The 17163-nt window shown below is 36.6% G+C and overlaps 1 protein-coding gene across 1 annotated transcript in view; it reads right to left on the bottom strand.

Annotated features, from left to right (window-relative positions):
- Positions 1–17163, bottom strand: part of TTC26 (tetratricopeptide repeat domain 26) — a 49039-nt gene that overhangs the window by 22101 nt on the left and 9775 nt on the right. The window contains exons 5-12 of the mRNA XM_035338384.1: positions 11219–11268; positions 9410–9555; positions 8187–8358; positions 7713–7787; positions 6345–6447; positions 5035–5090; positions 3210–3263; positions 2712–2775 (exon numbers count right to left, since the gene is read on the bottom strand). Coding sequence (XP_035194275.1) covers positions 2712–2775; positions 3210–3263; positions 5035–5090; positions 6345–6447; positions 7713–7787; positions 8187–8358; positions 9410–9555; positions 11219–11268 — 720 coding nt within the window. The remainder of the gene's footprint in view (positions 1–2711; positions 2776–3209; positions 3264–5034; positions 5091–6344; positions 6448–7712; positions 7788–8186; positions 8359–9409; positions 9556–11218; positions 11269–17163) is intronic.

Raw genomic sequence — 17163 nt, forward strand, 5'->3', positions numbered from 1 at the left:
GAAAGATGGAAACTTGTTTTGAGAAAATATTCAACATCTTCATTTCAATCTATTCATTTTTTGATAATCCATATTGACGTCAGGAGCCTTGTAGGCCTGGTTCCAAGAAAAGAAGGAGCATAGAATTTTCCTCACAACCTACTTCTCTAAGTCTGAAAAGCAGCTAAGTAATTTGATAAAGATCTCAGACAATGTAACTCCTTGCTAGGATTGGTACAATGGGAAGTGCTGAAGTATGACGTACATGCTTGAATAGCATGGCTGGCAACTTAGCGAAAGCCCAAGTGTACAAACAGTGAGAAGTCTGTTCTCCATTCTCAATGCAGCATTTTCTGATGCTTCTGATAATTTTGGAAATACAGTTAAAGTTTTTTTTCTCATATGTACTACTTTGTATTTATCAAAGCTAAATTTAATTTACATTTCATTACCTAGCCTCATATATTCTTCCACAACTTTCATCATTGTGGAAGCTTTCATGCCTCCTACCATGAGTAATTTTGTACCATCGGCAAAGGTAGTCACGTCTTTATTTGCCAGGACAGCATGGGCAGAACAGAACTCTCAAACTATTATTTAATTATCTATAAAATCTCTAAGCTCCTTGATATGCCAGTCACTGTTCCCATCCAGGCTGGTTGGTGAATAATTTACCCTCGATGCTATGTATATCATATTAACTGAACATGCAATTTAAAACAGGTTTATGTTACTCACTGATAAAGAAAGCATACTTACTTTATTTTGAGAGAAGGTTTCTGTAATGCTTAAAACCATTTCTCCACTGGCATCACCTACTTTGTAACACTCAGTTAGAAAGTAAATCCAAACAATATTCTACACATTACCTTCCTCCAGTCATGTTTTTTAAATGATTTTAGGCCTACAGCCTCTTCTAAAAGCAGGTGTTCCACTTTATTCACCCCCTTATAAAACATCATGTATTTGTACAAAAACACTTGTATATTTGGTTTTCATTTGTTTGTTTTCTGTTACGTCCTACCTCAACTGAACTCTGTTTATTTCTTCTTCCTTTACAGTTTGTTGACCTGCACCTGTCCTTCATTTGAGGATACAGAAATCATTCTCTTTTGCCTTTAAAGGAGGAGTCACCTCCTCTTCTCTATCTGTCAGCACTCTTCCACGTTTTTAAAAATGTGACAAAGGTTTTTAAATGGGAATAACAACAGTGTAAAATGCTTGCAGTACTAACATTTCCATTCAGGTTTACACGTGATCAATATTTCCCAAAGGCTGTTTCCCTTCCTGCCCATCCCCCTGAAGAGCACCTTCCTAACAAGACTGTATTTCTGTTCCTTAATCATATGTTAAATCTCAGCCTCTGGGTCTTGTTTTGCAGATTGGTTTAAAATATTTCAGAATAAAATTAACACTTTTAGCTTTCTAAATTTAAATTTTGCTTTTGGGTTGTATCTTCACTATACATCTTTTCAGGATATCTTTTCTCTAGCTATATCTGTATTATCGTTATCCATGTGTGCTATGATCACTCATCACACTTGCATGACTGCCTTAAGAGGTCCAACACCATTGTATGCATCACCCCGTGACTTTACTGGCATCACAAACCCAGCTATACATCCAGTAACAGAGTCCTCCACCACTACAGTTCACATTGCTTCTTTCTGTTGGCTAGGATTACAACACCAAAGGGATAAACTCAGGGCAAAAGGAATGTGTTAGGGAAGGCTCACTTATAGGATCACTTTCAGTGACTGCAAGTGTGAGAACAGAATGGCTCAGTAGTATTTCTGGGAGTTTCATCAGGGCTGCTTCTCTGTCTCTCAAACTCCTTCTCTTCAGGCACTATGTATGAACAAAGGAGACACCATTCTGTTTCTGAGGGCCATGAGCTGTCTGTTCCATAAGCACGTGTAAGTTATCTGTCTACAGAAATAGTGACAATAGCGTCAGAAATACTATCAGTATGTCTGGCTATAGAATAATGGCAATGACCACAAAGAAAACAGGGAAGCCGTATTTCCACTGAGCTTCTGTTTTCCAACTGCTGGCTTTTTAGATTTGGGACTTTTGGTTTTACTTGGTGAGGGGGAGGGAAGATAAGATCTTTTTGGCTAGTAGTTAGTTATTGTTTTGTTTAAATGTATTTAATTTATTTATTCTTGTTAGTCTATCATTTTTTGTTGTTGTTGGGTCTTTTTTTTTTTTTTTTTTTTTTTAAATTAAACCAGCAAGTTAGTCCCAGAGACTCCTTTTCTCTCTATAGCCAAATTCCTCTCTCTTTTAATACCTTACTTCCAGGGACACACTGTGCTAGGACTCTACATACTTGATAGGCTTGCAGGCTTTCATTAGCAGTCCTAGATTTGTATCTGTTAGTGTTTCTACCACACACTTCATCCAGTTATGCTGTTGTCTTCTGTTTCTATGGAGGGGATTATTAATATAAGACAAGCTGCCACAATATCTATCGGTGAAGACTAGCAGTTCACAGTATAGCCTCTTTTCTGGCCAAATTCATATAGTAAAGTTTGGAATAAATTGAGACGTCTAATTTAAACTTGTAAATTTATTTTACATTATAAATTAGACTTTCTGTTACTCATTATAGCTACAAAAATCCTGGCACTAAGCAAGCTAACAGTCAACAGTCAGATGAAGATATGAGGGTATATATTTGGATATCATAAGAGGGATTACGTAATGGAGAAAGAACATTTCAGACATACCACATTCACTGGCTGATTCACCCACCAACTGGAAGAACTGCTGAGCAATTTTCAGGTGATCTCTCTAGAAGAGGGAAAAAAAATACAGCATGAGTTCCAGAGTTGATACTACAGTAGACAGTAAAAACACACTTTGAGGACAGATAGATGAGAGAAATGAAGCATAATAAGTAGGCAAACTGTGGATGAAGTAAAACCAGAAAAGGTAAAATAGGCCACTGTATGGGCCTAGATACACTGGAATACAGTAGAAAGCAAACAAGGTTGTGGAAGCAGGACGGGAAATCCAAATTCAGTTTGATTTATTTTCAGAACTAGTAACAAAGATTTGCAGTTCATTCATTATGGACGAAGAACTGCAGGGAGGAAGATGATGAGACTTGGAGATCTTGCAGTCTAAATGTGCAATTACTGCCCCTTTCAATCTAGTCCAGTTCCTACAAATCTGTTCACATCCTACTGTTTAAGAAGCTGGAGAATCTCATGGGTTTAACTCACCGAAATCATTTCTTGTCCAAGAGCTGCATTTACCACTCCTTTGAGGATGTACTCCTGGAAAAAAAAAGGGGATCAGAGAAGACAATGTGAAGATTTAAGAAGACAGAACAGCCTACTTGTACATCATTTTCGTCCTAAAGTTAACTCTATCTCAACTCAGTTTAATAGATAGCTGGTTATTATGATAACAAGTGCTTCAGCACAGTGTTGTACATAGTTACTCCCCAAAAATCCATTCTACTTGTTAACAAGTCACTACTGTTTAATGTCTGGGCTACAGAGAGAAGTGTGCTTTCTGATAAAAATTTATGCTCAAAGATTTTGCACCAGAAGTTACACCAGAACACAGCATCATGCCCTCTTCACCACTGCCTGGCCAATAATCAAGTGCAATATTATTATATTAATGCTCAAATCCCACTTCTAGTACACACATTGGTTACCTGTAATCACCACCAATCATGCACCAAAATGCATGGCCTTTCTCATCAGGGTAAAAATGTCAAGAGGTTTGTGCTCATGCTATTCTACTGAAACTGGGAATAGGAACAAAGTATGTCGTAATCTCTACCATGAGCTACGATGATGGCTTCTTCATAGAGCAAGATTTTCTCAGCACGTAATAGACTTACTTGTCTTGGTTAAATTTTATAATTCAGAGCTCTATCTATCAATCTGTTGTAGTAGGTACTTCTGATGAACTCAGACAACCCTAACAGATGTAAACACAGGAAAGGAGGAAAAAAAAGACATACAAAGACCAAAAACAGAGTGTAAAGAAACAATCTAGGAATACTAGCCTGCATACTAAGTAATCATTTCAGTAACTCTCTTACAGATGCAAAATTAAATCCTACAGACCCCATGACAAAGAGAAAATTTGAAAAGAACTGCAGGAGGATACACAAGTAGTTTTGCAAGTCTTAATGAGGAGTTCATTTCAAGTGTGAGCGAGAAAATGGAAGAAAAAAGCACAAAGATTCTCATTTTAAAATATATCAAGTGGGTTATCAGGAACGATATAATGGCATTTATACTAAGCATGTATGGGAAAAGTGCAGGGAGAAAACAGAGGCTAAAGAAGCAATACCTGCATAAAGCTGCTCAAGTAAGTCTTGCTATAGTGAAAAATGCAAGAAGTAAAAAGGAACAGCAGAAGATATCCTCAGCACGGAATCACCAGATCTGCGCTCAAGGTTTAGCTTTTCCCTCCCTCCATCTAATCCTCACACATACTCATGAAAGGTCTCTTTCATGCCCAGCTATGTGATCTTCAGAAAACAAACTGCAAAAAGGAATAAATCAGAGACTAAAGATGTTGGAACAGCCACAGAAGAAAATGACAGCAGCAGTTTTCACTCATTGCAGTTAAAGTGAGACAGGATTAGAAAAGAAGTATTATTTAATCTGTTCAATTTAATTTTGCTCGTTTTTATTGAAATGGCTTCAGGACAAACCACATGAGCGTCTGAACTAGCATATCTCAGGGTTGGTAACCATCACCAAGGCAGAAGTGACAAAGAACTAGAGTTAGAAGAGGGCTTTTGAATATGCAGTAATGGTCAGCTCCCTAGAACCAAGTCTGAACACAGAGTTGTATACTTAGTTGACCGTAGGTATGCAGTACTAAACATGCTAAGTACTCATGTACATACATACAATATACATGAGTGTTAAGTCTACAATTGAGAAAAGGATAAATCACTACAGTTTAAAGAGTGGGAATGGGGCAAGCTGTCCTCATGACACCAGTTTTGTATGTGGCAAATTTCATACCAGTTTATAACCTCTGTCTTTATGTACCATTACATCAGTTTCCAATTACCTGTGGAGCTGTAGGTTCCAGGTCTTTAATCAGGTTATAAGCCTCCTGCACATCATCTGAAACACCACATGTTAGAATGCATGACAAACCACAGCACACTGTATTAGAACAAATCACTCTTCCTCTACAATGTTCCCCAATACATTGGGGAAAGAATAAAGCATTTAGACAGGAGGAGAAAGGTAACTATAAATCACTGTGAATTTATATCACAATGATGATGGTTTTCTAGAACTCAAATAACAAACATGGAGTGAGTAATAGCTTCTTTATTACTACAATTTTCCTAGTAGAGATGACTTGGCCTCTTATTCATAATCCAGTGGACACCTTCTCAACAGTACAAGGTCAAGATAATAAATACATTGCTTTCCTGTCATATCTCTTCTCATATTTATTTATTTAGCCCTCAAGGAAGATAAGGTAAGATGGTTCTGGAGGGAGACTTCATCTTTTCCTTATCAAAATTTCAAAATCTATCCAGCAGCTCTTACCTGATACTAATTCTAACAAGCAAAAAACACTACTAGTACAGACGTTTAACTGTAAATTTTGAATTCAATAAACAACTTAATGTCTCCCCAATAAATAATTGAAAAGATCCTAAATGTTATGAAGATGTCCTTTGAACTGACAAAATTTTGTTAATACAGCATTATAGTCTGCCTATAAGAAGAATAAGCCTTATCAAACAAAAATTTTATTTATTTATTTATTTATTTATTTATTTTGCTAGTACATACCAGCCATACGCTGTGGGGACAGTATTCCAGGGTGACTTACGGCAATACACATTGGAGCTGCCAGGCTACAACTCAATACCTGACCAACACATCTGCTTTCCTACCCATCCCCTTAAGCAGTCACATAGTAAGCCAGCACAAAAGTTAGAAATAAGCCTAAATGCTGGCACAAAGGCAAGTGACGGGATCACATGACTCAGGGTAGCTGGCAGGGTATGAGAAGAAGCCCTGCAGCAGCCCTGGTTTTCACTGGTGTAGACCGTTAACACAGAGCCATTAACAAAAAAATGAGATGCAAGTTTGTGTTTCAGTCACTCCAGTACAGAGCATCTTTATCAGAGACCCTGTAAGTTTTGGAGAGACAGCTGTAGTCATTAGAAGTAATGATTTCTAACATTCTTAACTGATCTAGATACACTATTACTACTTTTAAATATTACACATTAATACTACATATTACTGTAAAGAAGAAGAAGAAAAAAAACATTTCAAGGAGTAATCAGTTGAGATCAGATGAGTAAAAGTCATCCCTGAAGCTACGAATGAGCCAGAGGAAGGTGTATTTACCTTGCCGGAGATAGTAAATCACAAGATTCAGTCTTGCCTCAGGAATAACATCAACCAGAGGAGGCAGGACCTGCAAAGCCCCTTCTCCTCCTCGGAATACAACCTGCAGACAAAAGCAGAGTACTGAAAAACTGTGTATTAGAATACTGTTTATGATCTCTTAATTCAATGAAATTAGTTCTTATAGGCCTGTAAGAACTAATTTCATTAGCAGGAAAAGGTCAATGGGACTGGCATTGATGTAATCCCTGCTTTAATATAACAATAGAATTAATGTGGGAGGCAATCTTTATTCTAAAGAATATTAAGCATTTAATCCATCAGCTGAGATTAACTGATTTCCATTTTTAGCAGCTCAAAGCAGTGATACACATTAAATGTTTTTAAGAATATGTCCTAGAATCAAAGTGAGGAGAACACATACAAAATTGTAATTTGCTTATGATGTATTCATGTATCCAAAAAAATAGGCTAACATTTGTATAGAATGCTGTAAGATCCTAAAATAACCAGAACAGTCAATGCTTTATACTTCAATCTCACATGACAGTTCCTCCAACAAAATCTAATATACTGATTCAATAAACTCCTGACAAAAAGGCTAACACTCAAAATAAAGAATGCTAACTTCTGAAATCAGTTTTAACTCGTGGTACAAACAAGAACAAACCAACTAAACAAAACAACAAACAAACAAACAAACAAAGAGTTAGCTTGTTGTGACTGTTCTTGAAAAATGATAAAACAAGCAACTGGCCATCATTAAATAACTGGCCATCATTAAATAACAGCTAGTGCCAGTTGTTCAGCAAATTGGTAATACCATTGTGGGGAACACTAACAGGTGATTAGTGTTACTCTTACTAAAGAATACACAAATACTTCAGCTTGTATCAGTATCTTTTTCCCTGTGAACTCCTTGTAAAGTACATTTTAGATAAAGGCCATTTTCCTGAGTTATCTGAATTCCACTGTAACTGTAGTCGTATTAAATAACAGTTCAGGGGCATGCATTCTGGCTTGCTTCTATAGTATCCCTATTGACTAAGCTCCACAAAATATTTTTTCAAGGGTATTCTTACAGGTCATAAATTACTCTGATATGCCTTTGGGGTAAAAGCAACAACATTCTTATTTTCATTGACACTGTCTCAAACTGACAAGGAAAGAATGCCGGGGGGAAAAACAAACAAACAAACAAAAACTTGATGGCGCTTGATTATACAGGTAGGTTTTCTGGAATGGGACTAATATGGCAGTGGAGATTCAGAGGTTTGCAGTTCACAAAATATTCCCTTTCACAAGTCATCAGGAAAAGCTCTACAAATGACGGCAGACCATATGAAATCCAGGAAATACATTTCTCACCAGATTGTGCTTAATGAGTTCCTTGCCAAACTCAAAAGATGATGAGGCACTGTCCGTCAGGTTCTTGAGCTCTGCCTGGATTTACATACATCAGAAAGTTTAATGAGAAAACAAAAAAGCACACAAACAAAAAAGTTCATATTAGTCCTAAATCTGACAACAACGTTTCCAGCAGTGCTGCGTCACTGGAAGAGTTGTACCTTCCCAATTCTACTAGATTCTTTTTACCAACTGGGTGATATTTATAGACACTAGGTCAAAAGTAGACCAGGAAAACTGTAAGACCACTGTGCATGCATGTGGACAGGTGCCTTAATACCAGGGAAACTGAAATACATGAAATTTCTAAGAGGACACAATGACATGATACAAAGCCATTATCAAAATTACTGATTAATACAGCTAACAAGGAAAAGTAACGTCTAAGTGATCTTGAACTAAAACAAAGGCAAGCAAGGACTGTCCAACAGATACCTCGGCAGCTTTCCCATTGTAAAGCCTGAAATGGTTGCAAGCCTTAAGGTTAAGAGCAATGGTGCTATCAGGAACCTGCTGAAGATAAACAGCTAGCACTTCCTGTGATACATCGTAGTAATCCAGTTTATAATAGCATAGGGCCACATACACATTCAGAGCCAGGTACTCCCTGCAGAGCAGAGGAAAGAGGATTAAAGACAACATTTAAATCCACCAGATTATATACATCTCTTACAAACACATCAAAATTGAGGTTTCCGAAAAATACTTTTTGGGTACTTTTCTACCTCTAGATTGTTATATAAATTGCAGAGATCCAGCTACAGATGTACATGAGTTTTATCAATGTCAGCTATTGCAACTTTAAAGAATTATGTGCAAAACTGTTGGTTTGTAAATCTTTGAAAATGTGTTAATTCACACTAAGGAAATCCACAGGAAATAAGTACTGTACTTTTGGCCTGGCAGAATAAGATTTTCTATGCAGTATGTGCAAAAACATTTAATACTGACATAAAACTTTGAAAATATCTCAATGGATCTGAATTGGACTTCCAAAAGACAGCTATATATTCTGGGGCAGCAGTTCCTATTTTACCAAATCGTATTTCCAGCCACTTACAAATTCATTTTGTTCTTTGTTAAATTATGAACTCAGAAGTTGCAGAATATGATAGCATATGATAGGAAAAAATGAGTGTTATGAAGGATAAGTAGAATGGAAATAATTCCAGACTAAAAGAAATGTAAGGAGCTCTCTACATAAGAATTTTACCGATTGGATAATACAGATAGACACAAGGTCAAAAGCAGACAATATGAAATGTTTCAAGCAAAGGAGGAATCAACAATCACAAGCAAGAGTCACCAGACTGGTCATCAGAGAAAGAGCGAGAACATGAGAGACAAAGCAGGTACATAACCATTTATGATTTCAGAAGAAATAAGTAACAAAATAAAGAAGGCTCTCAGAATGAATTACAAGAAAATATTACTAAAAGAAAGCAATAAAGAACAAACTTCTTTCTTAAACATGTATTTTTCAATAATGATTTACAATGAACAAAATTGAGGGGTCTGCAACTTGTGCACATTTTGCAGTTGGAAAGCGGCATAGTAATTGGGGAAAATTCCTACTTTCAGAAAGCAAGCAACTAACTGGAGTTAAATAGCAGCAATATCAGAGACAGTACACTAAGGTTTAAAGAAGAGATGCCAACCGATTATCAAGAAGAATGCGCTTGTAGATATCAATAGCTTCTTGGTAGTGGGACCGCATGTAGTGGATAGATGCCAAACTAAGCTGATCTTCTGTAATGTCTTGCAGATTCTGGTGAGAGCTCATCAATTTCTTCTCATCACTGAACTAAAACAGAAGGTGTGACATTCTCAGAAGAGTTCAGCGAGAAATACGTTTTAAGTTAATTAGCTGGATTAGTTTTGCCCTTGCTGGCAAGTAGCAGGTGACTCATTTTTAACATCTGGAAGAACTCTGTTACTTCAAAGTTAATTTGACTGGTAAAGAAAGCCAAACGTTAAAAGGCAGACCAGCTGAAACTAGATAAATATGAGGCTAAAACTAAGTACACATTTTCCTTTAAGGTGTGATTTAGACATAATTACATGTCACTTGCCTTGCTGGTTAAGAGGGGAAGAGTTGAATTAATTATCTCATAATCAGAATTTTACAACACAAGATTTGACTGTTACTATTCAATCCAGCTGATTCTTTGCTGCTTATAGATCCAATATTTTTTTTCCTCATGGATAAACATCAGAAAAACACAAGCCTTTCCAACACTCAAGAACTAATCTTCACAATACTTCTTTACTGCACTAACAAGTTCACTTTCATCATTGCTTTAAAATTCCAGTTTAACTAAACCATTTATTTTTTAAAAGCTTTGTTGTTTAATGCATAACAAACACACAAAGGTAAAAACAAGCACTAGAGTTAAACAATCATCTTATATTCTATTACAATAGTAAAGTTGAGGCTATTCAGCAATGACTTTCCTCAAATCACTTATTCCAGTGTTTCCCTTTGCTGGTTCTGCTAATATCAGCAGCAGTAATTATTAATTTATCCTACACACAAATTCAATCTTATGCAACTTCATCTAAAACATTTATCTGCTCTATTTTTCTTCAAATCCTTTTTCTCCCTTTTTGAGACAGTCACACGATACTCTGGTCTAAAGGCAAGAGAATTGCTTAACAGAACTAAATTCCAGGGGCTTCATATTTTCATAAAGTCTTTTATTCCCAAATACTAACTACATGAACTAGGAATTATTCAACTTCTCTTTATCATAGGCATCTGTAAGAGCCAGTGCCACTACAAAAACATATAAAGATTACTTCCATAAACTTACAGAGATTCAAGTAAAGAGAATTTAGCATCAAAGCTAACACTCGGTATGTGTGTTTTCTTCTACCCAAAACTCAGTCTCTTCAGTATCCCATTACTTGTTCGGTATAATACAGGATGGCATTAAACTAGATTTCAGGGAAGACAGCTATGTGTGGTAAGCAAAATAGTCATTTAATTGTTGAAATTAAAGTAAATCTCATGCCATAAACATTATTACTTCTTGGATACTGAACAACTTAAGAGGACCAGTAATAACATATGGACCTTTCTGGTCAAACTGCTAAGTATAACACAGCTGCATTAGGAAATCGTGGTATACTTCAAAGAAAAAGAAAATAGTGGCTTATACGTTTGTGATTCTGTTCAAAATCCTAGGTTCTTTGTAATCAAAAATACCATCGAGTTCTTATGTTATGACTTACATGAAATGGGTGGTAAGACTTTAGGTACTTGCCGAGGGCAATTATTCTGAGATCCTGTTTTCACACTTAACTTTCTCCTCCACATTTTTATACAGTGGGGTGGTTGTGGAAAACCTTTGTTCTCCTGCCACCACAGATATTTAATTATTTGGCCAGGTTGCCAGCATAAATTACACCATTACCAAATTGAAAAGAAAACAAAACCAAGTTTGAGTGAAGAAAAGACATTATACCTTATGTGCCAGGTGAAAGAGTAAACGGTTCTGGAGACGACTCTTAGGTGCTGAAAGGAAAATTCATTAAGTAAGTATCTCTGCAAAGAACAACATAGTATATCTTCTTATTTATTTATTTATTAACTCCCTTTCTCAACAGCCATGCAAAAACCAATGCTTTCTTGCCTCCCATCTTCATTCCCTGTCCATTTCGTTTGAAATTTCTGATGGAAGTATTTTTTAATTGGCCTCCACCTTCCATGAGACTTACAACTTCAATACTTACACGACGATTTCTCTGCAGGGCCTTCTGGTTAATTCTGTGTTTTTTGCACAAGTGACACATAGCACAGCATCTTTTATATAAGAAGAAAGCAGCAACAGAAACTCGAAGTCCTTTCTACAACGTTTAATATTTGAAGAAAATTGAGATTCATAATTCTAGGAATCTTTTCAACTTTCAGGGTATTGCAAATTCCATTGCTGCTGCCTTTCAGCATACATAGTTCTAATATTACTTCTATCCTTAGGAACAAAAGGTGCATGAATGAATCCTATACTCCGAGCAAATAAGATTCAAACTAACATACAGAGAGGAGTGGCTCTCTAGTGCCACTGAAGTTCACAAAATTTCTTGCTCTAGCAGGTTTAGGAATTCCATTTAATACACTTCTTATGACACAAACTGTTAACTGTGGAGTTTTAAGTCTCTAGAGAGAGCCTTGTGCATCACTGAAAGTGACAAAGGTCCTTGGCCAACAGAGCTATTAACTTCTTTTGTGAGCAATCTTCCAAAAAGCCTTCCCTTGTTTCCTGTATTTTCTTTAGCCTACGCAGCTAATGAGCACTCTCATTCTTGCACAGACCAACCAGCTGGCAACCCGTGTTCCACAGAAAGGATTTACATGGAATCTTTACAAAAAGTAGAATTACTTACTGTGTTTATGAGTCCAAAAAAGTGCAGAGTTAGCAAAGCAATGGCCTGTAACACAAGGCTATAATTCTTCTGACATCCTAAACCATGAAAGAGGGCTCAAACCACCAAAACCTCTTTCTCTTCCCTCTCAAAGATGGAAATTTCTAGTAATAAATTAGAATTTTTTTGAAAAGCAGTTTAGAGAGGGATTTCCAGACTTACTCGTTCTCCACACAATAAGGAAGCTGTAACCTAGTGAATAATGCCAAAAAAAATCAGGCTGTTCTCATCACTGTAAGGTTCTCTACCTACTTCTGCTAGACACAGCAATTGTTTCTTCCCTCTCCTCCTTTCCAAGTTGTTTTATTAAAATACCAACTATTCTAGAAAAAGAGGACAGTCAATTCTATCTTTAAAGAACTGCTAAAACAGAGGAGCACCAAAAGGAAAAGATTGTATGAGAGTTCTCACAAAACCAAAACATCTTGCAAAGTATTACAAAGAGAGCATGAAGTAGTTAAGAAGCTAAATGGTCTTCAGTCTAGGATATATGTGGGAATTCTCATTAGCCTAATAATTAAGGAATGGAAAGTTTTTCTGATCTACATTCAATATTATGTAAGCTGCAGTAATATTATAATTGACATCATAGTACATTCCAGAAATGATTTTGTCCATTGAGTTTGAAGGTTTGAGCGCCTTAATTTAAATGCATGTTCTTCAAAATGTTGGCAGCAGTGATACCATAGCAACTCCCCAAGTGCCTCAGCATTAATTGATAGGTTTCAGTACCAAAGTTTCAGAGGGTTGCACATGGACCCCACATGTGCTTTTGCGCAAAACTTATACCAACCACAACTGCTTTTCACAATTCAAAACATTCGGTCGTGAAGGACTCCAAAAATACATGCAGGGAATTTACACTGAAAATAACATATTGTATAATCACAGTACAAAGAGTAAAGACACCAATGTTCTTTTTTTTTTTTTTTTTTAATAGGTTTTGTTTCTTTTTCTGAATATGCTTTAGCAGTAAATCCAATCCAAGTGACTTGCAAGCAACATTGCCTCAAGAATCTAAACCAAGGAATTCTTGTTTCACTGGTCAACCAGTGACTGTAGTGCTGCCCTCTCAAATCTGGCATTTGATCTGACATTGAAATTATTATTTACTTCTTGGCAAAAACTAGAGTTACTCCATGTTATCCTATACCTAAAAACAGGCGAAAGATAAAAACAGAGTTCTGGTGGTGTGCGTGGGCATATGGAGGAGGAAAAAACCCTCCTATTTCATAAATTACATGATGCAATCCATTTGATATTCTTTAAAATAAGACACTTTACTTGATAACAGCCAGGTAAGAGAAGGTACAAAAACCAAAAAATGCAGTCCTGTTGATATAGTAAACAGAACCATGGAAACATTAAATATCAGTAGTTTCTTTTCTCTCAGTACCAAATACATTTCTTGAGGAAGACAGAGAGACATACAAACAAGGTCATGTTAATTTCCAGGTAGACTTTGGTACTAAGTATTGCATATAGCTGTTGTCAACCACTGGAGCAGGAAATGATACAACTGTCTCAGCAGAGGTGATGATTTTTTGAGGAATGCTAGGCTCATTCTTTTATTACTACCTGCTGCTATCAAATTTCATTGTCACCGACCTATCAATGCCACAAAGAAGCACAAACATCTTTTACTCTCCTACTTTTTCAAGAAGGAGACTGTTTAACTCAGCATTGAGCAATCTAAGTATCATAACAAATATGATGACAATGCTGCAGTGCAATAAACAAATAAACAGTGCCTAGTATTGGCTCTGTACTGAAGACATCATGCAGGAAATGGACAGGCTCTCTTTCTAGTTTAGAAAACCCCAATATTTCTATGCTAGAATTTTTGTTGTGATTAGTGCTGATGTTTCAGGCACTAAAATCTAGTTGATGTGGATCTTAAAAGTCTTCTCCTGTCTTTTATGTGCTGACATTGAACAGACACCTACTTGAAGTATTTGTTAAAATATAATAAACAGCCACAATAATAAACAGCCACAATAAGCGTGAAGGCATTTTTCTTCACTAACTCTTAAACAAAAAGTGAAACTCTCCAGAAATGTCAGCTCAGACTCTTGGTGGGTTCCATGTTACTACCACAGGTAGTAAGATGAAGATGAACATGGTCAAGAACAATCTGGCATTTGTGCCCTCTTGTAAAGCTGTAAGGCAATGTTGGTCATGCATCCAGCACTGACAAAACCTATCTAGCAAACATAATGCCTATACATACCCTACAGAAGTACTTCACATGCTGGCAGGTGTTGAACTCATCCTAAACAGAGCTGGGAGCGAGTAGGAGTGGAACAGTGCTGAGAAGGTTCTAGCCAGATAACACAAAGTATGAACAGAGAAAACCCTATTTCCATTGTTCCTTAGCAAGAATGCCTTGCTCACCTGAACACAGTAGCTGAATGAAACTCTCTGTGCCTTAGAACCACAGTCTTGCTGGTGGAGGGAAATTGCAAGGGTAAGGGAAAAATGTGAGGAAAAAACACGGTCCAACAGTGAAGCTCACACTTTCATATGCTTGAATAGCTCAACTGTTCAAAATTTTCTTGCATGAAACCTACACAGGACATTCTCTGAAATTTTCCCATTCCCAAAATATTTTTATTTTCTCTCAAACTTAAAAGTTAGTTCAACTATGCTCAGTTACTTGCAATATATACACATTTCATCTCAGTTGAGCCTAAGCAGAGTAACTTGAAGGTAACTGAAACAAAAACAATAACTTATTTGTTCAGTAGATTCCACTATGCGTTAGAAAGCAAGACAATAAGGTTAGTAATTTTTAAAGTTAAAATATCTATTTTCTGATATTTTCACTTGTGCACTTGGAAAGTTCCATATATCAAACTCTGCTGTTTCAAAAAATACAGCTAAAATGCAATGAAAATGAACTACTGTTCTCAAGAAACACAATACTAGCAGAAAGCTGATAATTTTGCACATAGGTGAACACTCAGCCTAAAGAAAAAGAAAACCCTGCAGTTTTTCCATGCCCTCTTGTAACTGCACATTTTCACTGGTGACAACTATCTGACACCTGACAAACAATAGCGCGTGCATAAGCAAAACAGGTTTGGAAAATGCCACTCTTCTTACTAACCCATCTCTGTTCTGCTTTTGTGCAATACTGCTCCTTCCAGTATAGACTGAAAGGAGAAGTTTCGCTGTTCAGTTGAACCACATTCTGAGCTGACACACACGGAGTTGTGAAGAAGTGAAGTAATTATAAAGCTTTGCCATCAAAAAATAGAAGGGAAAAAAAAAAAAAAAAGAGAGAGAAAGCTCTCATGACTGGTTAAGCAACACAACCCTGTCTGTGCATGAGTCTTAAATTTAATTGTAAAATTCCACACTTATCCTAAAAAGACTGTTTTTCATAACAGATTTAACTGCAGCCCCACTTGTGTGCAAATCACATTTGCTGGCATATATTTTGTGGTTTAACAGAACACTGTTGGTTCTTGTATTTTTCTTAGTGGAGTGGTAGCCAATGGCTTCTGAGAGTACAGTACAGGCTTTTAAATACTAGGATTAGGTTGCCAGGATCTCTGTGCAAATGTGCCAGGCTGAGTTCCTGGTCCTTGTCATTTATTTCTCGAAGGCACAAGGCCTGGGAACGCAAACATAAGACTATTTTGTTTTATAATGAAAAAATAGCAATTAATTATTATTTATTAAGCCAAGATGAAGACTTTTAGCCTCATTCTCCCAAGCCTGGATGGGCTCGCACACACTAAGGAAAACATTTGTTCAGCCCACGCATGAGTGCACGGATGCAGAAGGAATAAACAAAGCATCACTTGGCAGCTTGGCTACAGGACGACTACAAAACAACAGTAGCTGACTTGAAGTAACTGCCTTCATCACAAAACCAGGAACATTATTAACTATAATGTAAGGGGACAGCAGGGAAAAGAAGAAGCCAGAAATATCGGAAAGGAATTTGGAAGAAAGCCTAGAGGAGATGAAGTACAACTATAATCAAAAACCTTCAAAGAAGGATTCTTTACTGACTTTTTGTTCTACTTCTTCGGTTATATTTGCAGCAATCCTGGTTTATATGACTTTTGATATACACATTTATTCTTTCCTGAGAGAATGTACCATGAAGATTTAATTAAGTAATGACAAGCTGAGAGAACACTTCACATTTAGTATAAAGTAAACACAAAACCTCACTCCACAAGAGAATGCAAGCTATCTGTCTTGCGTGAAATACAATAATTACCTCATGGCTTTTCACCCTAATTTCCTAATTTTTAAACATCCTGCATATTTTTCCTCAGACAGCAAACAATTTTATTAAGCAGCAGCAAAAGTACGTGGCAAGAAGGAACTTCTATTTGATTTCTAGATAGTTACATTTTTATGTGGAAAAACTATTCCAGAAAGCTAGTTGACATTTATGTTCCCTTTCATGCAGACTCCAACAAATCCAGAAATCCAGAACTATAAATGAAAATAAATTATTTCTCTCTCATTTATTTTAGCACTGTGCTGCTTTCAGGGGCTTCACATGCAGCAACTGCAGCAATAAACAGCAAAGAGTATGCAAAAATTCAGGTCAAATAATCCCAAAACAGCAATGGTAAACAGCCCAACACAAACAACCTCTATCATTCATATAGCAGTGTTAAAGGCTGAAAGGATAAATGATGTTCTAGAGACATCACCTGTTGTGCCCACTACCCAGGGAAATATTTTGCTTCTTCTGTATCTTTGCAAAACCACAAAAGAAGCCACAAGATGTTATGGCTTCAGCTGGTAATAATCATTACTGATGCAATTGAAAGATACTAAAAGCACTAGAAGAGTATATATATTGAGTGAAAATAAAATGATTCAACCACAATATCGGAAAGCCTAAAGTGACAGGAGTGAAAAGGGGAACATACAACACTTGTCCGTTCTGCATTGAAAGTTTCCAAGTGTTACAGATCTTCAGCTGGGACTGCCTCCCCACCAAGCTTAAGCAGCC

This window comes from Oxyura jamaicensis, chromosome 1 (genome assembly GCF_011077185.1).
Source record: "Oxyura jamaicensis isolate SHBP4307 breed ruddy duck chromosome 1, BPBGC_Ojam_1.0, whole genome shotgun sequence".
Taxonomy (NCBI): Eukaryota; Metazoa; Chordata; class Aves; order Anseriformes; family Anatidae; genus Oxyura; species Oxyura jamaicensis.